The sequence below is a fragment of the Equus quagga genome, chromosome 2, assembly GCF_021613505.1.
Source record: "Equus quagga isolate Etosha38 chromosome 2, UCLA_HA_Equagga_1.0, whole genome shotgun sequence".
Classification (NCBI taxonomy): domain Eukaryota; kingdom Metazoa; phylum Chordata; class Mammalia; order Perissodactyla; family Equidae; genus Equus; species Equus quagga.
In genome coordinates this window covers 172146027-172164670 of record NC_060268.1, presented here as the reverse complement: position 1 = coordinate 172164670, position 18644 = coordinate 172146027, and the positions used below count along the sequence as shown (strand labels likewise).

At 50.5% G+C, this 18644-nt stretch overlaps 1 protein-coding gene across 3 annotated transcripts in view; it reads left to right on the top strand.

Moving 5' to 3' along the window:
• Positions 1-2032: 2032 nt before the first annotated feature.
• RGS10 (regulator of G protein signaling 10) overlaps positions 2033-18644 on the top strand; it is a 35982-nt gene continuing 19370 nt past the window's right edge. Inside the window, exons 1-4 of one of the 3 annotated variants that reach the window (XM_046650305.1) lie at positions 2033-2182; positions 2633-2731; positions 14019-14137; positions 15346-15432. In XM_046650305.1, the coding sequence (XP_046506261.1) occupies positions 2683-2731; positions 14019-14137; positions 15346-15432 (255 nt within the window). In that variant the 5' untranslated portion in view covers positions 2033-2182; positions 2633-2682. Of the gene's footprint in view, positions 2183-2632; positions 2732-8109; positions 8226-9307; positions 9378-14018; positions 14138-15345; positions 15433-18644 lie in introns of those variants that run through there. The other 2 variants (XM_046650296.1, XM_046650291.1) reach the window with 2 other exon arrangements.

The window sequence follows — 18644 nt, the reverse complement described above, 5'->3', positions numbered from 1 at the left end:
GGCGGGGATTGGTATCCAGGTCTCTCGACTCCAAGTCAGGCACTTATTTATCTACTTATTTTATATCTCACCCGCCTCAAATAGACTAGAATATTCTTTATAAGAGGCTCTAAAATATATTTTATATAAAATATTTTATTCTGTGAGACTCTATAATATATTCACAGCTTAGTAAATTTTTTAAGTTTCTGAATAGAATAAAAAAAAACTCTAAAAAGTCAGTGATCACTCTGAAATTCTGCTTTGCTGGAAGACATCCTGGGCTTCTGCTCCTCGTCTGGTCTGAATGAAAGTTGTGAGACAGCAGGTGAAACAAGCAGAGGTAAGGAAGGGGCCAAACTGCTTGTTCTCTTCTTGCCCAGATTGGCTACCATTGTTTGTGAAGGCTTGAGAGGAGCTCAGGAAAGTGGGCGATGCTGTGTGGATGGCAAGCACCTCCAGCCCAGGGACCACGGGCAGGCAGAACTAAATCACGTGGGGAGTGGGTGTGTGGGGGGGTGTGTGTGTGTGTGTGTTCTTTTGGCAAGCTTTAGGAACTGTGAGGACAGTCTTTTGATGTCCTGAAACAAAAATTTTAAACTGTGTACATTAAACTTTAACCATGGGTCTTTATTTTTCTACTCAGCATCTGATAAGCCAACAGCACAGTAAAAGTGATTTGAAGCTGTTCTATTTTCCCTTCATTTCAGAACGGCCTGGCTGCCTTAGCTCAAGAGGGATTCATAAGCGCGTCCTAGGCCACACCAGGGTTTTTCAGGACACTGCGAGGGTGGACCAGGCAACTGGCATAACATTTACCTATGTCCAATTTTTACCCACTGTGCCGGTCTCCTTATTTCCTGTGTTAGAATTACTTGTAATTACCGCCCGTCTCCAGAGAAGTTTTCTGGCGGGGTGTGTTGCACAAATTCCCTTGTTATTGTTATGAGAATGCAGCGACCTCATTTGGCTCCAGAGTTGAAAAGTTCTACTTTTGCTGCCTATAGTATCAGCTCGATCCCATTACAACGGAGTGGAAGCTTGCGGAGAGCCCACGCCCGGGCAGGCCAACGACAGGGGCAGACGTTTTTAAAATCGAGCTTTTCCGCTGGGTTCCCCGTTCCTGGCGACCGTGGTCTTCTCGAGTTGCAGCTGAAAACCCCTGTAACCTTCAGGAGCCAGAAAAGCCGCTCTCGGCGGCAGAGAGGGAGAGCGCTTAGAAATACTTACAAAGACTCGGGGCGGAAGAGGAGAGAGAAATGAGAAGCAACCATAGAAGGCCAGCGACGGGGTGGAATTGGGACCGAGGGGGTGGGTTGAGGGAGGGAGGAAAAATTAGCGGAACGGGAAGCGCAGAACAGAACACATAAAAGAAAGTGCCAACTAGTGAAAATCCTGCAAAAGGATGGGTCGGCGGGGGGGCGGGGGGCGACGACTGGGGAGCGGTTTAGAAAAATAGCAATTAGTACAGCTAAAAATAAAGGCCAATTTAGAGACAAAGCCAGATACACGAGGAGAAAAAGAAGCCTCGCCAGAAAGACAACTCCTTGCAAACCAAATGCTCAAGAACATGGGGCTGACACCCCCTCTTGGGCTATTTTGCAGAAGAAATGAGATAATAGATTAGGGAGGAGCGCGCGGCGCTGAGCAGGTGACCGGCGGCGGCAGGAGAAATCAGAACGAGAGCGCAGAGCGGGCTCGAGCTGAGAGCGCAAAAGCCCTGCCGCAAGGGGCGCCACGTGTCCCCAAAGTTATTAGAAGTGTACCCGACCAGGCCGTGTGTGGGGGCAGAGGCATCCCTCCGCGCTGGAACCCAAGAGGTTCCTGCAAAATTCCCCCGAGGTGCGCCCCCGGAGCCTCAAGGCCAAGGGGAGAAGGTGCCCGAGTTCCGGGGCCCGCGCGGCGCGGCCCGGGAGAGGGCGCCCGCCGGCGGCGGCTCGGCTTGCTTGGCGCGCGGGCACCGCGGCCGGGACCCCGGGGACGCCCCACCGGCAGTCGCGGCCATGGGAAAACCCAGTGCCCACGGAGTCGCAGGGCGGACAGGCCCGGGCGCGCGGAGACTCTGGATCCCGGGGGCGAGGAGGCGAAGGCGTGGGCCGCGACCGGGTTTTACACAACCGCGAGGCCTGGGCTTCCCGGTCTGTGAACCGGAAGGTGACCCCCGCCTGCAGCCTCGCGAAAGCGCGTGGAGCCACGAAGCGCGGTGCGCCCGGGGTGCCCTGCCTGTTCCTGGGAGCTGCAGGGAGAGGGCGGGGGACTGGGATGGACGCTGGAGTTGGGAGCGGGGCGGGGCGGGGCCCAGGGCAGCTTCTTTGGCGAGTCCCGCGAAGCGGCGAGGGGGCCCCGAGACGCGCGAACCGCCTGAAGCAGGGTTCCAAAATCCCAGGCGGCGTGCGCTCCTTGCAGGCGAGAGCGCTCCATCCCGAGCGCGGGGACGGATCCCGGCGTTTGGGAGTCTCCCGGGTCCGCCCTGGCCCGGGCGGGACCGTGAGGCCCCCGACTGGGCGAGTGGGTGGGCGGGCAGGGCGCACCGAGCGCGCCACGCGGCGCCTGGCGGGGAGGAGGGCGGCGGGTCGGGGGCCGGGCGCGCCGGGGCGGTACTGAGGCGGCTCCTCCTCCTCGGCCTCCTCCTCCTCTCCTTCCTCCGGCTCAGCCGCTGCGCCGCCCGGCTGCTCCTCCTTCCTCCCCCGGGCGCCCGCGGCGATGTTTAACCGCGCGGTGAGCCGGCTCAGCAGGAAGCGGCCGCCGTCAGGTAAGCGGCTCCCGGGGCCCGTGGGCTGGGGATCGGGGCGCCCCGAGGGACTGCGAGGAACCGCCCCGGCCGGCGCTGCCCGCCTGGGGCATCCTACCCTCCCTCCTGGACTCGGGCGCGGCTTGGCGATGCCGCCCCGACGGGAGCCCCGGCTGACCGCGCCACTTCTCCCCGCCTGATCCAGCGTCTCTTGCGGTCCCAGCCGCGGCGGGAGCGCAGAGCCCCGAGAGGCACCCCGGGGAGGAAGTTTGGCCAAAAGGGGAAATAACAGCAGTTTTCATTTTAGTGATGGTCTGGGAGAAAAAGGAGATCCAAAACACCCCTAAACTTTGGAGGTAGTATGGGTTCTAGATTCCGAAAGCAGAACGTCGCGCGGGGTCCCCCCCTTCCTGAGTTCTCCGCCTCCGCTGCGGGCGCTGGTGCAAATGATGGCCGCGCGCGCCCAGAGGAGGCACGGCTGGACCCCGCGCATCCGACTGGCACCTGGGCCTGGGCTGCCGGGCGCCCTCAGTCCTGCGCGGCGGAGACGAGCTGTGGGGCCGCCACGGAGGGCGAACACCAGGGTGGAGAAGTAACTGGCGCCAGGGAGGCACTGACATTACAGAGGATTATGCTTGGCTGTCACAGTGGACCAGCCTGAGCCATAATTTGGAGCAATTTGATGGGATAAAGAACCCACGGTGAAGATGAAATTGTGCCCTTGATTCCAACTATCTTACCCTTTGTGTTCATATCAATAGCCGAGGCCCCTTGAATGCTTAAAGTGGGCCCGGGTCTGTATTCACCCGGGTCTGTGAATTCTCTCTTCACTGCTACGACAACCCTGTGAGATAGGTATTGTTATCATCACTTTCCAGAGGAGGGACCTGAAGCCAGGAGCTGTTAGGTAACTTGCCCCGGTCACTCTTAAGAGTTGATGGAGAATCTTTGAGACCCTGGTTGGCCTGACTCTGGAGTCCAGAGGTTTTTCTGCCGCCTCCCGCTCCAGGAGTGACTCCTGCACAGTGCTAAGAATCTGTACGTGTTGGTCTGTGTCCCTTCTTCGCCTAATATGTTTTATGAGGAACATTGTGGTTAAGAGGATGGACTGGAACCGGACTGGCTGGGTCTGAATCCCACCTCCACCGCTTACTAGCTGTGGAACCTCTCTGTGTCTTTGCAGATAACGTCTGCAACATGGGAATAAAATAGTCACCCCTCTTCAAGCACTTCAGTGGAGCTGGTTTCCCCTCCATCAAATTAAGCAAATCATTGCACTTAATATCTCTAATAAAGTAGAGTTTCCACTGTAATAAAGTAGGACTTCGTAGCGTTATTGTAAGGAGCTTCTATTAATGTTAGTGGTCCTGTAAACCTTGCCGTGTTTCCTGTGGGTCAGAGAGCCCCTTGTGGGTGTGCGTTTTAGCTATTGCCTGTCGTTGGGTATTCACAGGCCTATGGAGAGCTGGGCAGAATGGTTCCCACCCTGAGTCTATCATTCAGCGACCTTGGGCAAGTTACTCAACCTCTGAGCCAATTGCTAAATTATTGGGAAATTTGGAAACTGGTTGCTCTATCATAGATAGCTTGAAATTGACTATCGCTGAATAGTTACACCGTGGAAATCAGCAAACGCTAAGAATCAAGCTTTTTTTCTTTTTTCCTAGGAGAGCTGGTTTACCAGCTCACCTCTGCGTCCATTTTCCCATCTGTAAAGTGGGTTTCGTAGAGTTGTGGAATTAAATACACTAAAACATATGAAGTCCCTAGTACAATGCCTGGCATGTAATACATGAGTAATAATAGTCAGCTGTTATCTTTTCCCTCTTTTCCTGTTATAAACAGAGCTGCTGTGAGCTTCCCGGCATGGGTTACTCGGTGCTTTGGATCCTTTTGGGATTGAAGTCTTCCAAATAGAACAGCCACATTATAGGACATACATGATTTTGGGGGGGTGGTGTGTGGAGAGGTTGCACCCCAGAAACACTGGGGCCGTTTTAGGGACACTAGTGGAGTGTATTTCTCCCAGGGCAGCAAATTTTAGGCTGAAACGTGGGGAGGTTGCTGATGGAAAGGTCAGTAGCTAAACGTCATGGATTGGTACTGGATGCCTGGCCCCCAAGAGCCTGATTTCTGTAGGAGTTTTAGGTTTAAAGTCTGCCCCTCGATGGGAAAGGACACATGAACCCCTGCCATTTGGTCATCACCACTCAGCAGCGGGAGAAGCAGCCCACTGAGAAAGGGGGAATGTGGCCCCATGGCGGAGATCCTGGGAAGCTGGCCAAGTGATCCACGGGACCCTGTGCTGAATTTTATTTGAGTGTGGTAATTTTGAATTATTTTTCTTAAAGAGACTCTCTAAGTCGGATCAGCTTCTGGCCCCACAAGAGCTGGATCTGCCCCTGCAGGACCCCTGATTTGGACCTGGCCGCAGTCCTGCCTGCCAGCACCTCTGGCTCTAGAGTCTTCCTGCTTCTCAGCAACATCTTATGGGAGGCAGTGTCTGTCAGCTGAGGGTGTGGAGCTCCTAACCCCTGATTCCACGGTTCTAAATGCGAGTCCCTTATTTTCCTTTTTGAGGTTTCTCCAAGTGTGTTCACAAACCACGTGGGAGGGGGGAGGAGCCTGATAAAATGCAGCTTTCCAGGTCACCCTCCAGACCCAGTGATTCAGTCTGGGGACCCGGGGGGGCGGGGGGGGAGGGAGAGTAGGCTGCATTTTCAACAAGCCCCCGAGTTGATTGTTATGCCATTGAATTCTGAGGACCCCTGGAAGGATTCTGTCCCCCACCCTGCCCCCGACAGCACCTCGCACTGTTGATGATAGAAGTGGGATGCTGCTCACCTCCAAGCAGAGCCATGGCCACAGCCCTCCACCCGCTGCGACCAGACCGAGGGGTGACCTGTGGGGGGAATCCCCATGCCGCCGGGCAGGCCTCGGCCCTCCCCCCGGGCCTGTTATACATTATCCCATTAAACCCTTGGGACCAGTTTCAGATTTATGACTGGGCTTAAGTTTTTATTTAAAGATGACAGTTGACATAGCAATTTAATGTCTTTGTTTTAACAACCCAGCAGCAGGACAGTCTTGGCCGCCTGGGAAACTTTCCCTGCAGAGCGTCACTGGCCAGGGCCTGCGGGTTCAGGAGAGCAGAGCAGGGACAGAAGGCCGGGCCGGGCCATGGGGCACTGTTTTATACAGGTGTGATCAGCCCATGAGCCAGTGGGTCCATGGTACCGGCTCTGAAGGCCACCAAGAGCAGCCTGTGGACTGGTGGGTGCAAGGTGCTAATGGTGCTTCATTTGCCTTCACTGACTTTGCATTTGAACTGATGTTGCCTTTCCTCACTGTTAGAAATTTTGGAAACCTCAGCAGGTGCCTGGCTGGGCCACATCCTAGGGCTTCTTGGGTGAACTGAGTCACTTCCCTCCCTGGGGTTGAGTAACCCCTCGGCCCCCTGACGCTGGGCTCTGTTTAAACGTGCTGTTTGAATTGTATGTACTAAATTTACTCACCGGTTTCTTCTGCTTCCCGCAGATAGCTCTCCACTGCAGCAGCCTGGGGTGGCAGTAGGGGCAGAGGGGGCCCAGGCAGGCGACGGCAGCAGCTCCTCGATAAGAGCTGTCAGCAGGCGTGCAGTGGAGTGAAACAGTCCCCTGCAGACTTCTGGGGACGAATTTCCCTTCCAAGCAGGTTCCCATTCCTCCAGGGCCCTGCCGATTGCCTGTGGGCCCGCTTTGCTCTCCCCGTGTGCGGCGTCAGGGGCCCCTCATCTGGTCTGCCTTCCCTCCCGGTCCCACGTCCCCGCTCCCCACTCTGCCCCTGGGTGGCTGAACATTCCCACCTCCGTGCCTTCGCTCCCGGAGGGTGTCCTCCGTCCTTGGTCCTCCCTGCTCCAGCAGGCCCGCTCTTCCGCTCCTGTTTCCCTCCCTCTCTGCGCCTGAGAGGCACCTGTCCATTTCGGCTCTCCCTGGGCAGCGGCAGAGCCCACCAAAGGGCAGGACTGCCTTGGAGCCTCCCATGTTGGAAGGGACAGACCAGGGAACTCAAATCTCTGACCCCAGTCCAGAGCTACATGCATGACCTCCCACAGCATCCATCTAGTCACCTTGTTAAAACTGATTTAGAGAACGAAGATAGAGCTGACGACTTTTCTTTCCTTCCTGCCTCGCTTCCACCCTTCTTCCCTCCTTTCCTTTCTTCCTTGCTCCAGTGAAGACATTAAAAACAAACAACACCACCATCAACTGTCTTTATTATTTCACAAACGAAGGGATGGTTTAACACCCCAAATCGTAGGAAAGACGAAATCTCATGTTAAGGAGTGTCCTGATGTGCAGGAGTCTTCTAGACGTCGCTGCTTCCAGGGAGAGGTGCTGCGTAGCTGAGGGTCAGAGGCGAGAGGAAGACCTATGCCACTGTGCACCCTTTTGTGTCTCCTGAATTTTCTACATGCAAATAAATACAATTATCTATTTTTAAAAAACAATCCAAGATTGTCCTTACTCTGTCAACACAGCTCACTTGGTAAATATTTCCTTATCCTTATCTCATTTCTTAATGGACCAGGGAAGAAAACTTCATGCCAGCTTTTGGCATTGAGGGCAGATGGCCATCTGGGAACTCCTGGTCTCATCTTCTGAATTAATTTTAAGTTCCGTGAGAAAAAGGGCCCCGCCTTTTATTTCTTGCATCTCTCGCTGCCCTTCGCTTTCCAGGCCCTGCAGCCAGACAGCCTAGGGCTGAATCCCAGCTCGTCCACTTCCTTACTTGCTCCTTTGGAGAAAGTTATTTAACCTCTCTGTGCCTCAGTTTCCTCGTCTGTAAAATGGGCTACCAATGGGCCCGATCTCCCGGAGTTGTTGTGAAGTTGAGATGGAATATGGTAGGTGCTCAACAAATGCCAGTTGCTGTTACAGCCGTCCCCCTCCTCTCTGCCTTGCCCTCCGAACCCCCCATCCGTGAGAAGTCATTTGTCAGTATAGATCTGTACGTGAGCGCCGGATGCTGCTGGCCCTGAGGAAGGCACAGCTCTGACTCTCAAGGAACGCTCAGTTTACTTGACTGATACTGAAGGGAAAAGTCATTTATTTGCTCGAGGTAGGGCCAGGGGAGAGTGAGGGCACATTTCTGCGTGAGTGTCAGGGCCCAGAGGAAGTACTGAGGCTTCTGGAAAGTGAAAAAAAATGATGGCAGGGTCTTCACTTGCGCCCCAGACTCGAGCTCCTGGGTAGTTTTGTTTTTTCTGGGCCTTTGCCTAGAAAGTGAGGATTCCAGGGAGCCTGCGAATAATAGTCCGGCGTTCTTATTTCCTTCCCTCTGGTAGAAACTGGAAACCAGTGGCCATCTGTTGTTTAGTCCGCTCAAAAGAGGATGTTGAGTTTTGTTTTTGCTTTGCACCCAAGGGTGCTCGGGAGCCCCGCAGCCCCCCATCTGTCTCACACAAGACGTCTCTGAGAAGGCAGCGGATTTCTTGGCTGCGTGGGACTCCGCAGTGGACCCCAGAGCATGGACCGTAAGGAGCGGCCCCCAGCCCTGTGGCAGATGTCCTTGGCTCACCCTCGGCCCGGGCGCTGGGAGGGCGGAGCGGGGGCTGGGGGAGTGTGGTGTGCATGCACAGGTGGCAGGTGACCTTTGGAGGTGCCGCCTGAGCGCTTGGCTCTCTTTGAGGCCTCAGACCGCATGTGAGAACTGCCCCGATGCCGCTTCTGAGCCTAGCCAACCGGCTGCAACCTGTTTGCCTGCTCTGGTCTTTGATACTTACTATTATGATTATTTTAAAACTTTTTCATTTTTATTGTAATTTTATGCTAATGGAAGGTCATGCAAACCTCCCTACCCAGGGAATTGCCTGCCTGAAGGGTAGTTATTCTCAGAAGCTATTCTGAGGAGCCCATAAACACTTAAGTAATGTTTAGATCGAGTGTTTCCATGACCTGGTTTCTCCGGAGCCTGGTCACCAGTTGTAACAAACTGATCCTCTGCTGCTAAGTTGGGATGGCCTTTTTGTTTTAATATAATATGTTTGATGTGGTATAAGTGACATGCAGTTTTAAATAAGTTTTGTGGGCTGTGCGCTTTCCTTGAGTATTTTAAAGGAGTACGCTGTGTGTGTGCACGTGCGTGTTGCGTGTGTGGTGTTGTAGCAAAGCTACGTTAGAATTTAGGGTTAACATTTCTGCCTTTTCCTGGGCTTGACCGTTTGGTTTGTTTTCTTTAAAATGTTGTGAATTTTGAGGGTGCTTGAGGATGTCAGTTGACTCTGCTGTTGAGGAAGCTGGATATTGCGATCTGACCAAGATCTTCTTGGACGTGGGGAAATTATCTATGCAGGATGGTCACCCAGCCCTTCCTGCGGACTAATAGCAGGAATCCATGCTGTAAGCATTTGGTTCTGATGAGTGTCACAGATGCCTTCTGAGGATGGGTTTTCAAGGAATTAATGTCTGGAGAAGGTCTCTGATAGATATGACATCACAGCATCTATAAATAATGCATTACGCAATATGCTGCAAACAACCGGCCTCAGCCATCTGCACCGCGATGCTGCGCAGTCATCGGAATAATGGCTTTTACTGAGGTCAGAAACCACATAGAACAGCATAAACGTAAATGGAAAGTGTGTGTACATTGTGTCTGCATGCTAGAGGATTCGGCCCAGTCTTAGGTGAGTTTCTGTCTGTGTGGAATGGGACCCTTGGTTTTCTCAGTCTTTTCCCACAGCGTAACTGTAGTCATTCTCTTCATGGCTGTTGTGTTCTGGCCTCTGTGCATGTAAAGATTGGCAAATATTAAAAATAAAAATGGCAGTAGAACCTTGTGGTATAGAGCACGTGCTCTGGAGCAAGACTGCCTAGGCCTGGACCATGATTCACCATTTCCTAGCTGGGTGACCCTTGCAAGTTACTGTGCCTCAGTTTCCTCATCTGTGAAGTGGGGATAATGCTAATCACATCAGAGGGTTACTGTGAGAACTAAATGATTTAACCCATAGAAAAAGCTTGGAACAGTACTCAGCACGTTGTAAACAACTCGTGTTAACTTTTACTGTTAGCCAATGACAGATTAATCTGAAGATAAATTTATTGAAAAATAAGTGTTGTGCCTGCAAAAAAATGAAGGTCTAAAGTGCTTTAAAGAGCCCAGAAGGTCCAAAAACAATCTTTTTCATTGCAAAAAATGTTTTGCAGTTGAACTGAACAGCAACAAAAATAAACAGAGCTGGACAAAATTGAAACAAACAATTGTCTGTGGTTCTCACCAACAGCTCCTTATTAACTTGAGCGATTTTAAAGTTGCTACAAAAATGAGTTTAACTTTTTGCCACCTGTGCGTTCCAAACCCATCTTCTTGTGCAATCCATCTAAAATGGAAACTTTTATCAATGAAAAAGGAAAGAAGAGTATGGGACCTTTGTGTCTCCAAGTGCCAGGAGTTGGGAAGCCCGGAACTCTTGGTTTTGCTTTATTCTTAAATTCAGAAATAAACTTTCTTGCTATGGAGAGAGGTTCTTTCTTTCTCCTATAAGTTGCTGGGACCGATTGTAACATTTAAAGTGAACTCGGATAGCTTAGCAAGCCGTTACTTGCGTGCCTGGGGGAATAGCGGAAGTCTGAGCAGGAGACCTGAGTAATGGAAATGCCCCGAGTTCAGGGGCAGTCTCTGGGGCGTGGCAAATGGAGGGGAACTCTGCTTAGTCCCTTAGAGGTCAGGGATAATGACTTGGAAAAAGAGAGGCACCATTAAGTGAATGGAGTTTGCAAACGCTGCTCCATCCAGATTTATTTATATTGATGCCAGTCAAGAAGGATTAAGACAAAAAGGCATGGCCAAAAGCCTTAATCAAAATTGAAAGACCATCAGGAAGTCTTGGAAAAATTCAAACCAATGTTTCTGGGAAAAGTGAAAACACGTGACAGATGGAACGTGGGCAGAAGATTCTTAAAGTAAGTACGGACTATTGGGGCAGAAGGTGGGCAAAAAGGTAAGAAGGAATTTCCCTTTACCCGGGGCACCAAAGCCAGAATCCAGTAACCACGGCTGTGGAAGGTGGCTGCGTCTTGGTGTGCTTTCTGAGCCAGCCCTGAAAATTCTGTGCCCTTCTGTCACAGTGTCAGCTGTAAATGTATTTCATGGCTTTTGATGGTGGGGCCATGGCAGCCTAGGAGAGAATTGAAAGGAAGGGCCATTATTTGAAACTCCTATGTCCCAGGGAGCCCTGGGGTTCGGGGTTCGGTGGAGGTGACCCTGTTGGGCACCATTGCCCTCACACGTAGGTCCCAGTGCTGGTTCCATCCTGCAGTTCCTGAGCTGGGTCACCTTGGGTGGGTCATTTTACCTCCCCGACCTTGATTTCTCAGTCTATAAAATAAGGGAACTCGAGCCGATTAGTGAGTTTTGAGTTGTAAAACGTGTTCAAATGAAAGCTGGCACAGAAACCTAATAGGCAAAATGATTAGAGTGTAAAATAAAGGGTGACGTGAAGTAGCACTTATCTCATGTGGGGCGGGGGGCGGGCAGCCATCTTATCTCTCAGTGAACCAGAAGATCTGGTTAACCACAGCACTCCTTTGGCTAAATGGGAACCCACTGAGTCTATTTATTTGCGAGACAGAGAGGCAGTGAAAACCCAAGTGAGGTATGGTTTATTATTGAAAAGAAGGTTGAGTTTTGGAATCCTTTCAGGCCAAGGTTGAAAACTTATGGGCAAAGGAGTTGTTCTGCGATGGCAAGAGAAATTTGCGGCTGCCTGAGATCGCTCCTGGAACAGCGAACTTGTGTCTCTACATTTATTTACTTAAGAGAAGATCTGCAGGGAAATGGAGTAAACTGTCCAACTGTATTCTCCGAGTGAAGAACAGGAGAGTAAATTAGTGAAAAGCTTGGCAGAATGAACCCTGTTGCAGAAATTTCTGATAATAACGATCTTTTAATTTCACTTATACTTCGGTGGGAAGAAACTCAGTGTTCAGAAGCTTGCCACTGTAGCATTTGCAGAGAGCAGGGAGCTAACTTAATATCCACGAACTGGAGATTCACTTTACAGAAGCATCAGGTCCATTTATAATGTGTGTGAGCGAGTTTCCTTCTCAATTAAAGGAATGGATTTGTCCCAAATAATTCTCTTATATGCTCCATCACCAAGGAGTGTGGAAACACAGTCCCCCACTGGGCTTCTGGCTTTTGCTTTCTTGAGCCCGTCAGCCACTGAGTGTCTAAAATCCGGGTAGTTTTCCCAGATGCTGGGAACGGAGTCTCAGCTACTTGAGAAGTTAACATGTGCGTTGACCCCCAGCAGAACGTGAGCCATCGCGGAGGCTGTCACCCTTAAGTCCGGTGTATTCTGATACAACTTTCCTCCAAAAACACTCTAAGCTGTGTGGCCCCCCTAGCTATCTGCAGCAAGTAATCTTTCTTTTTTCTTCTGTTTTTGTTTTTATTTCATATTAAACCAAATTTCTTTACCTGTTGGCTAAGTCTAGATGTTAGAGATGGGGCGGTCCCAATAGCCTATGATTGGGTTCCAGTGGAGAAAGGTTCTTTCCTCCGCTGAGAGAAGGCAGGCTCTGACTTTGCATTTCTCTGAGAATGGCAGTGTAAATGAACACGGCTCTGTGCCAGGAGCTGTGCAGATGCATGCTATTTTCTTAACTTGATCAGTCCTGTCCCACTGCTGCTCTGATTGTCACCCAGCACATCATAACTTAGTGCATTGCAGCAAGTAATCTTTATAAGACTTTTACACTTTTTCCTTTTAAAGTGATTTGCTTGCCGATTTCTTAATTAAAAGCTTATGTTCTTCTAGATTCAAACTTTTCTTTATAGAAATATGTCTCTACTTTAAAAAAAAAAGGCAATGAGAAAAAGTATTAGCTATAAAAATCATTCACTGGATAGATCGTTGTTTTAAGGGAGGGGAGAGAGGAACCAAGGTTTGTTGAGAGTCTCCTGTCAGCTTGTAGGTCCTGAGTGCTTTCTCTTTTAATCCTTGGGATGACCCGAAAGATAGGGACTTATCCATCATACACAGAATTTTGCCCATGGTCATACAGCTTGAATTGGCCACACTAGACTTGGAATCTGGGCCCACCTGAAGTGACATTCCACGGTTTTTGCTTGATTCCGGGAAGGGGCCAAATTCTGTAGACTGAGGAGTATTTCTGTTGTCACTTCCTCCCTCAGGCAAGTCGCCAAAGTGTGTTAGTCAGAGGTGCCCTGTCCCCTTTCCTTTAGTCCAGAGGCTTTTTAGGTGTCTGAGTGAGAGAGTACAGCAGACGTGCAGGAACAAAGAGCCATGCATTCATTCCCTCTACACACATAGTCACAGGGTGATGCCAGCGCTACTGGAGCCTGAGGCAAAAGGAAAAATCTGTTTATTTAAAACTTTGATATTTTTGCTCATTATGGATTTTTTTTTTAAGATTGGCACCTGAGCTAACACCTATTGCCAATCGTTTTTTTTTATTCTCCCCAAAGCCCCCCAGTACCTAGTTGTATACTCTGGTTGTGCTATGTGGGACACCGTCTCAGCATGTCCTGACCAGCAGAGCCATGTCCGTGCCCAAGATCCGAACCGGTGGAACCCTGGGCCACCAAAGCAGAGCGCGCGAACTTAACCACTCGGCCAGGGGGCGGCCCCCACTATGGAATTTTCTTGCATTAACTTTGATTTTTCAAAATATTGCATGAAAATATTTATCTTGATGCCTGAGTTTTTTGGCAGCCCCCTTCCATGTTGCACCTGCAGCCAGTCCCTCCCTCTCCCCACGCTAGGCCCACCCCTCGTACATACTTTTACTTATGCACCAGGCAATGAGCTACATGCTGGACAAGCAAGATCAAGATATACAGGAGCTTTCAGACTCGTGAGGGCCAGTCATGCAAACACTCACAACACAGCGTGACCGTTGTAAGACTGCACAAAGTGTAATGGGGAAGGAGTTGCTGTTGAGTCCTGGTCCCTGGGAGGAGGGTTTGAGTGAGACTGAGGGCTGCCTTCGAGTTGGCGAGTGGACATGTGGGTGGGGGAAGGATGTATGGGGAGTGTTGGGAAGTGACATGTCCCTTCCCAGCTCTGAGCCTCAGTTCTCCTCATCTGTAAAATGGAGGGAATGGTAGCGCTTACTTCATAAAGTTGTTGTCAGGACTAGAATGAGTTCACTGTGTTAAGTGTCTCAAATATATTGGGGCACGTGACTGAATATATATTAGCCACAGTGGTGATGCTGATGCTGATGACCATTATAGGCAGCTATTTTTAAATGACCGGATCTTGGGGCCACATCCACAGTCTGATTTTGCTTTGCAGACATCCACGACAGCGATGGGAGTCCCAGCAGCAGCCACCAGAACCCCAAGAGCACAGCCAAGTGGGCGGCCTCTCTGGAGAATCTGCTCGAAGACCCAGAAGGCGTGAAAAGATTTAGGGTTTGCCTTTTTCCTTGTTGACTGGGATTGATGCAACACGTGAAGAAGTTTAGGTGCCTGGTGGGGGGAGACACAGGCCACTTTCTAACACTGTCTGTCCCACCTCGAGAATAAGAAATTCTCACCTGTTAAGTTCAAGAGGGAAAGGCTTTCCCTGGTCCCACGGACCAGCACTGAGGGGCATACACAGACCGTTTCTGTTTTTTATATAGTTGGGGGGTGGGGGATGATGGGGGAGTGGTCCCATGCTCATTGGCAGAATCTACAAAGGATTCCCAGCTCTGGGACACCCGGGAGGGGTGGTCTGGCTCCCTCTGATGTGAAGGTTTGTCTTCTTGTGTGTCAGAGATGCTCAGGATGCATTGTTAGCAGACTGAGAGAGGCTGGACAACAGCTGGCACAGTGAAGTTGAACTCCAAGAGGAGAGCTGGTGGATGGGGAGATGTTGGCGCTGCCTAGCCATAGTTTTTTTGGCCAGCAGACACCCCAGGTGTCAGTTAGAAGAACCACATGTGAATTTCAAGAATGCCCTGTGTCTGCCTGAGTCCCGCCGACTCCTGTCTTGAAGTCTTGGGTCAGGCTGGGCTAAGTGCTCTCTGGGTGCCTCCCTGTTGCAGCCCCCAGGGAGGGGGTCGGGGGCAGGGCAACCAACATCCCTGGACACGACGCCACTGTGAGCCCTGTCTGGGTCTCAGGGAGGACACCTTTGTGTGCACAGCTGAATAGCAGGCTGTGCCACTAACCCCCCAACAGTGCCAAAAGAGAAAACACACCTCCAACTTAAAATAGTTTTCATCATGGCGTTTTTAGACATGCTTAATATGTTTTCTTTTCTTTTGTTTAAAAAAAAAAATGGGCCTGATTTTAGAGGAATGTACTTTGTTTAAACACTGTCTACAAGGAACTAATATATCTTCCACTTTAATTTACTTTTTGGTAATTTATTGTCAGCTTAGAATTGCGAGTAGATTCTTGCTTCGTTTTTACTCTTCCTCACAACGTCAAAGCCACTGAGTTCAAATGCATATGAAATTTTAGCTTTAACATGAAACATACACTTTGTTTTTGAGGATGGAGTTTTCACAGGGTGATGGAACCATGCTCGTGTGTTAAGTTTGGTCACGTCAGGCTGTGAAGGGAAAAGCATTATTTGTTTGTTTGTTTAAACTAGAATACTGTTTGATATTTTTTCTTCTTTTTATCCATAGGAATTTTTAAAAAAGGAATTCAGTGAAGAAAATGTGTTATTTTGGCTCGCATGTGAAGATTTCAAGAAAACACAAGATAAGAAGCAGGTATTTCTCAGTAATCACATTTTTTTTTTCTTTTTCTTTTGAGGAAGATTAGCCCTGAGCTAATATCTGCTGCCAATCCTCCTCCTTTTTGCTGAGGAAGACTGGCCCTGAGCTAACGTCCATGTCCATCCTCCTCTATTTCATATGTGGGACGCCTACCACAACATGGCCTGACAAGTGGTGTGTTAGTCCTCATCCGGGATCCTAACCGGGAACTCCCGGCCGCTGAAGCGGAACATGCAAACTTAACCACTGCGCCACTGGGCTGGCCCCTGTAATCACATTCTTGATGATGTTTTTCCCTCCTTATAAAGCTACAGCTGTCTTTCCAATAGATTTCAAGATTGCCTAAAGAAATCTGGTCCATACTGGATTGGGGGGAAGATTTAAGCTTCAGAGTAGGTATCTTGCATTGATCAAATATTAATAATTTTAAAAAGAGTGTTAATCCATTTTTAAATGGAGCTGTTCAAATGGACAAATATTTAAAGCAAAAATAACGATTCATGTCATTTAGAGTTTATCATCGCGTACGAGTTTTTCCTCACGTGTGAGTAATGAGAATGCTTCTTCCCCTGGCATCTGACATGTCGGGCGTTTGGTGCAGACGTAGTAAAATGATAAGCAGATGTGTAGTGATAAAAGCAGAGCGCGAATCAGATGGACCGTCAATTATTTAATAGATCTTCCAAAACTTCCTGTAGTTGGCAGGCATCCCACACAGAAAGTTTCTGACTGTTCTCCTGGGTAGATATGTACTCTTTGTGGGAGGAAGCCTTTAATCCCAATGTCAGTGGACTTTCTGCCATGGAAAGTTGGGGGTACAGGGAGGCAGAGGAGATTATGAGGAAGGAGGCCTGTGGATTGAGGGTGTTTATGAGGCCCGAGCCTGTGTATTTCTAAGAGACTACCAGCTAAATGCCTACAGGGGCCCATAAGTAATGTGCATGAGTGAAGTTTTTGGTGTGAGGCTATAGGGAGTGGTGGGGACTGAGGCCATCAGGGGGCAGCCTGCCCTGCCTCCAGAGGCTGCAGCTCGTTGTTTCACTGACTTTGGCAGTGAACACTTGGGGTCTGTAGCTGTCTAGGCTTTCCCTGCTTTGAGTTCTGCCCACCTAGGTCCTTGCTTCCCCACCCTTGTCTTCAGACCCTGAGGGGCCTTTCTTCCTAAGGTGTCTTCTCCCATCTTTAGCCCAGTGCTGCCTGTTTTTCCAGAAAATCTGGACATTAGGATTCTTATGTGAAGCTGTCTGATTTTTAAAATGTTGGAACTAATTTTTAAAAAATGTAAAGCCTCACCTGCCAAATAAAACACCTCCATGGGCAGATGTGGCTTGGGGGCTGCCAGTTTTTGAGCTTCTGTCTCCAGAAGCTGAAATCCACGGGGGCGTCAGTCATGATGTGTTTGACGACAACAGCTTGGAAAACGTCCATCGTTGGTTTATTCAGAGGCTCTTCGGGGCTCAGGCGCACCTCCCCCAGGAGGGAGCCGTTTGGCTGTCCCTCTCCCACCTTCCTCTCTGTAGGGGCAAGGATGGATTCTGAGACGGTCCCTTTAGCTTGAGTTCCCCAGGGCGGCTCAGACAGCTGTCCTGGGCATGACCCTTGGCATTTGCTTCCTTCTGGCTTCTTCTCCTCCCTGGGTGCCTTTGCCAGAGCTTCCTGGCTGGTGAACAGCCTCAGGGGAAAAGTGAGTGAGCTGGTGGGAGGGCCCGCTTTGGAAAGCAGGGTTGAGGGCTGCCACCCTTCAGGCAGGAGTGCCTGGGGACAACCGCCCATAAATGCCGGACTTGGCAACTGCTTCATCTGGCCTCACCCTGAAGTCCTAGCTCAGGGTGAAGCAGGGGGGCTAATTGCCCTTCCTCTGCCTTCTTGTTTGCAGGTTGGAGGTGAGGGGGGCGTATGGGTCAGCCAGCTCACCCCTGCATTGTACAAACCAGGAACCTGAGGTCCCCCCACAGCCGAGCTGGGAGTTGAACCAGCACTCTGGGGTTGCCCAGTCCTTTTCCCTGCACACCATGTTGGTGTGCCCCTCAGTTCATTTGAGTTCACTCAATCTTTGTGGAGTGCCTGCTGAAGACCAGGCCTGGTGAAAAGCACAGGACACACAGGGACAAGACAGATGAGCTTTTGGGAACAGACATCGAGAGGGGAAGCCAAGACAAGCCTTTGCAAGTGTGACAAGTATAGAAATGGGAAGTGTGGGTTCCGTGGGAGCACAGGCAGGGGGCCGTCAGGAAAGGCCCCAGGGGAAGTGACTTTTAAGCTGACACCTGAAGTAGAGGTTGGGGGTGGGGATAGCGTTCCTGGAAGAGGGAACAGCATGTGGGGAGGAAGGCCTAGAGAGAAGAGCTGAAGGAAGACCAGATGGTGGGAAAGTCGTGCTTGAGTAGCAGGCTGCCTCTGCTGTGCTGGAGGCAGGGAGGGAGATGGGGCTACACAAGGAGACCTTGGGGGCCAAGGTGGACCCTGGAAAGCCACGGTGTTGGGTCATATCGCCCCATCTACGTCCTACAGAGAGCTTCCGGAGTCTGGCAGCCCTTCCATGCACCCCTACACCTGTCACCCAGGATAGGACTCCTTGAAGGTTTGTGTCCTTAGGCTTGGAACACGCCTGATGATTGCTTCGGTGCAGCGAATGCTGCCTTACTGTCAGCAGCCTGAGAATGCAGAAGGTAAGTGGGAAGGGAGGAAGCATCTGTGAGGCCGGCGGTGTCCAGACCTGAGTCTGGGTATCACACTGGCCTCATGGCGATTCCCATCCTTCCAGATACAGGAGCTGTGGTTTGAGAGGTTAAGCAGCAGCTTGCCAGGTGCCGCAGACAGCGCCAGGATGCAGACCCAGGTCTCTGACTCCAGGGCCTGTGTATGTCTAGTGCGTCTGGCTGCAGGGGAAGTAAAACCAGGACTAAGTTCTAAGTCACTAATTTTAAAAAGTGGAGGAGGATGTAAGCGTGGGAAGAGTCAGCCCAACTGAATTTCACAATCAGACTTATCACGTCTGGTCCAGCAGGGAGTTTGTCAAGGGTTTATCTGTACGGTGAATGAAGGCAGTTGTGGGATGGATGCGAATCTCTCTTTGACCTCCATTGTTTTAAACAGGACCTGTGCTGGTGGGCTTTTTCATTCTTTTCCTTGGATTCTCCAGCCAGTTCTCTCCCCAGTACTTAGCAACTTATATGGCACCTCACGTAACTTATTTATTGATCGTC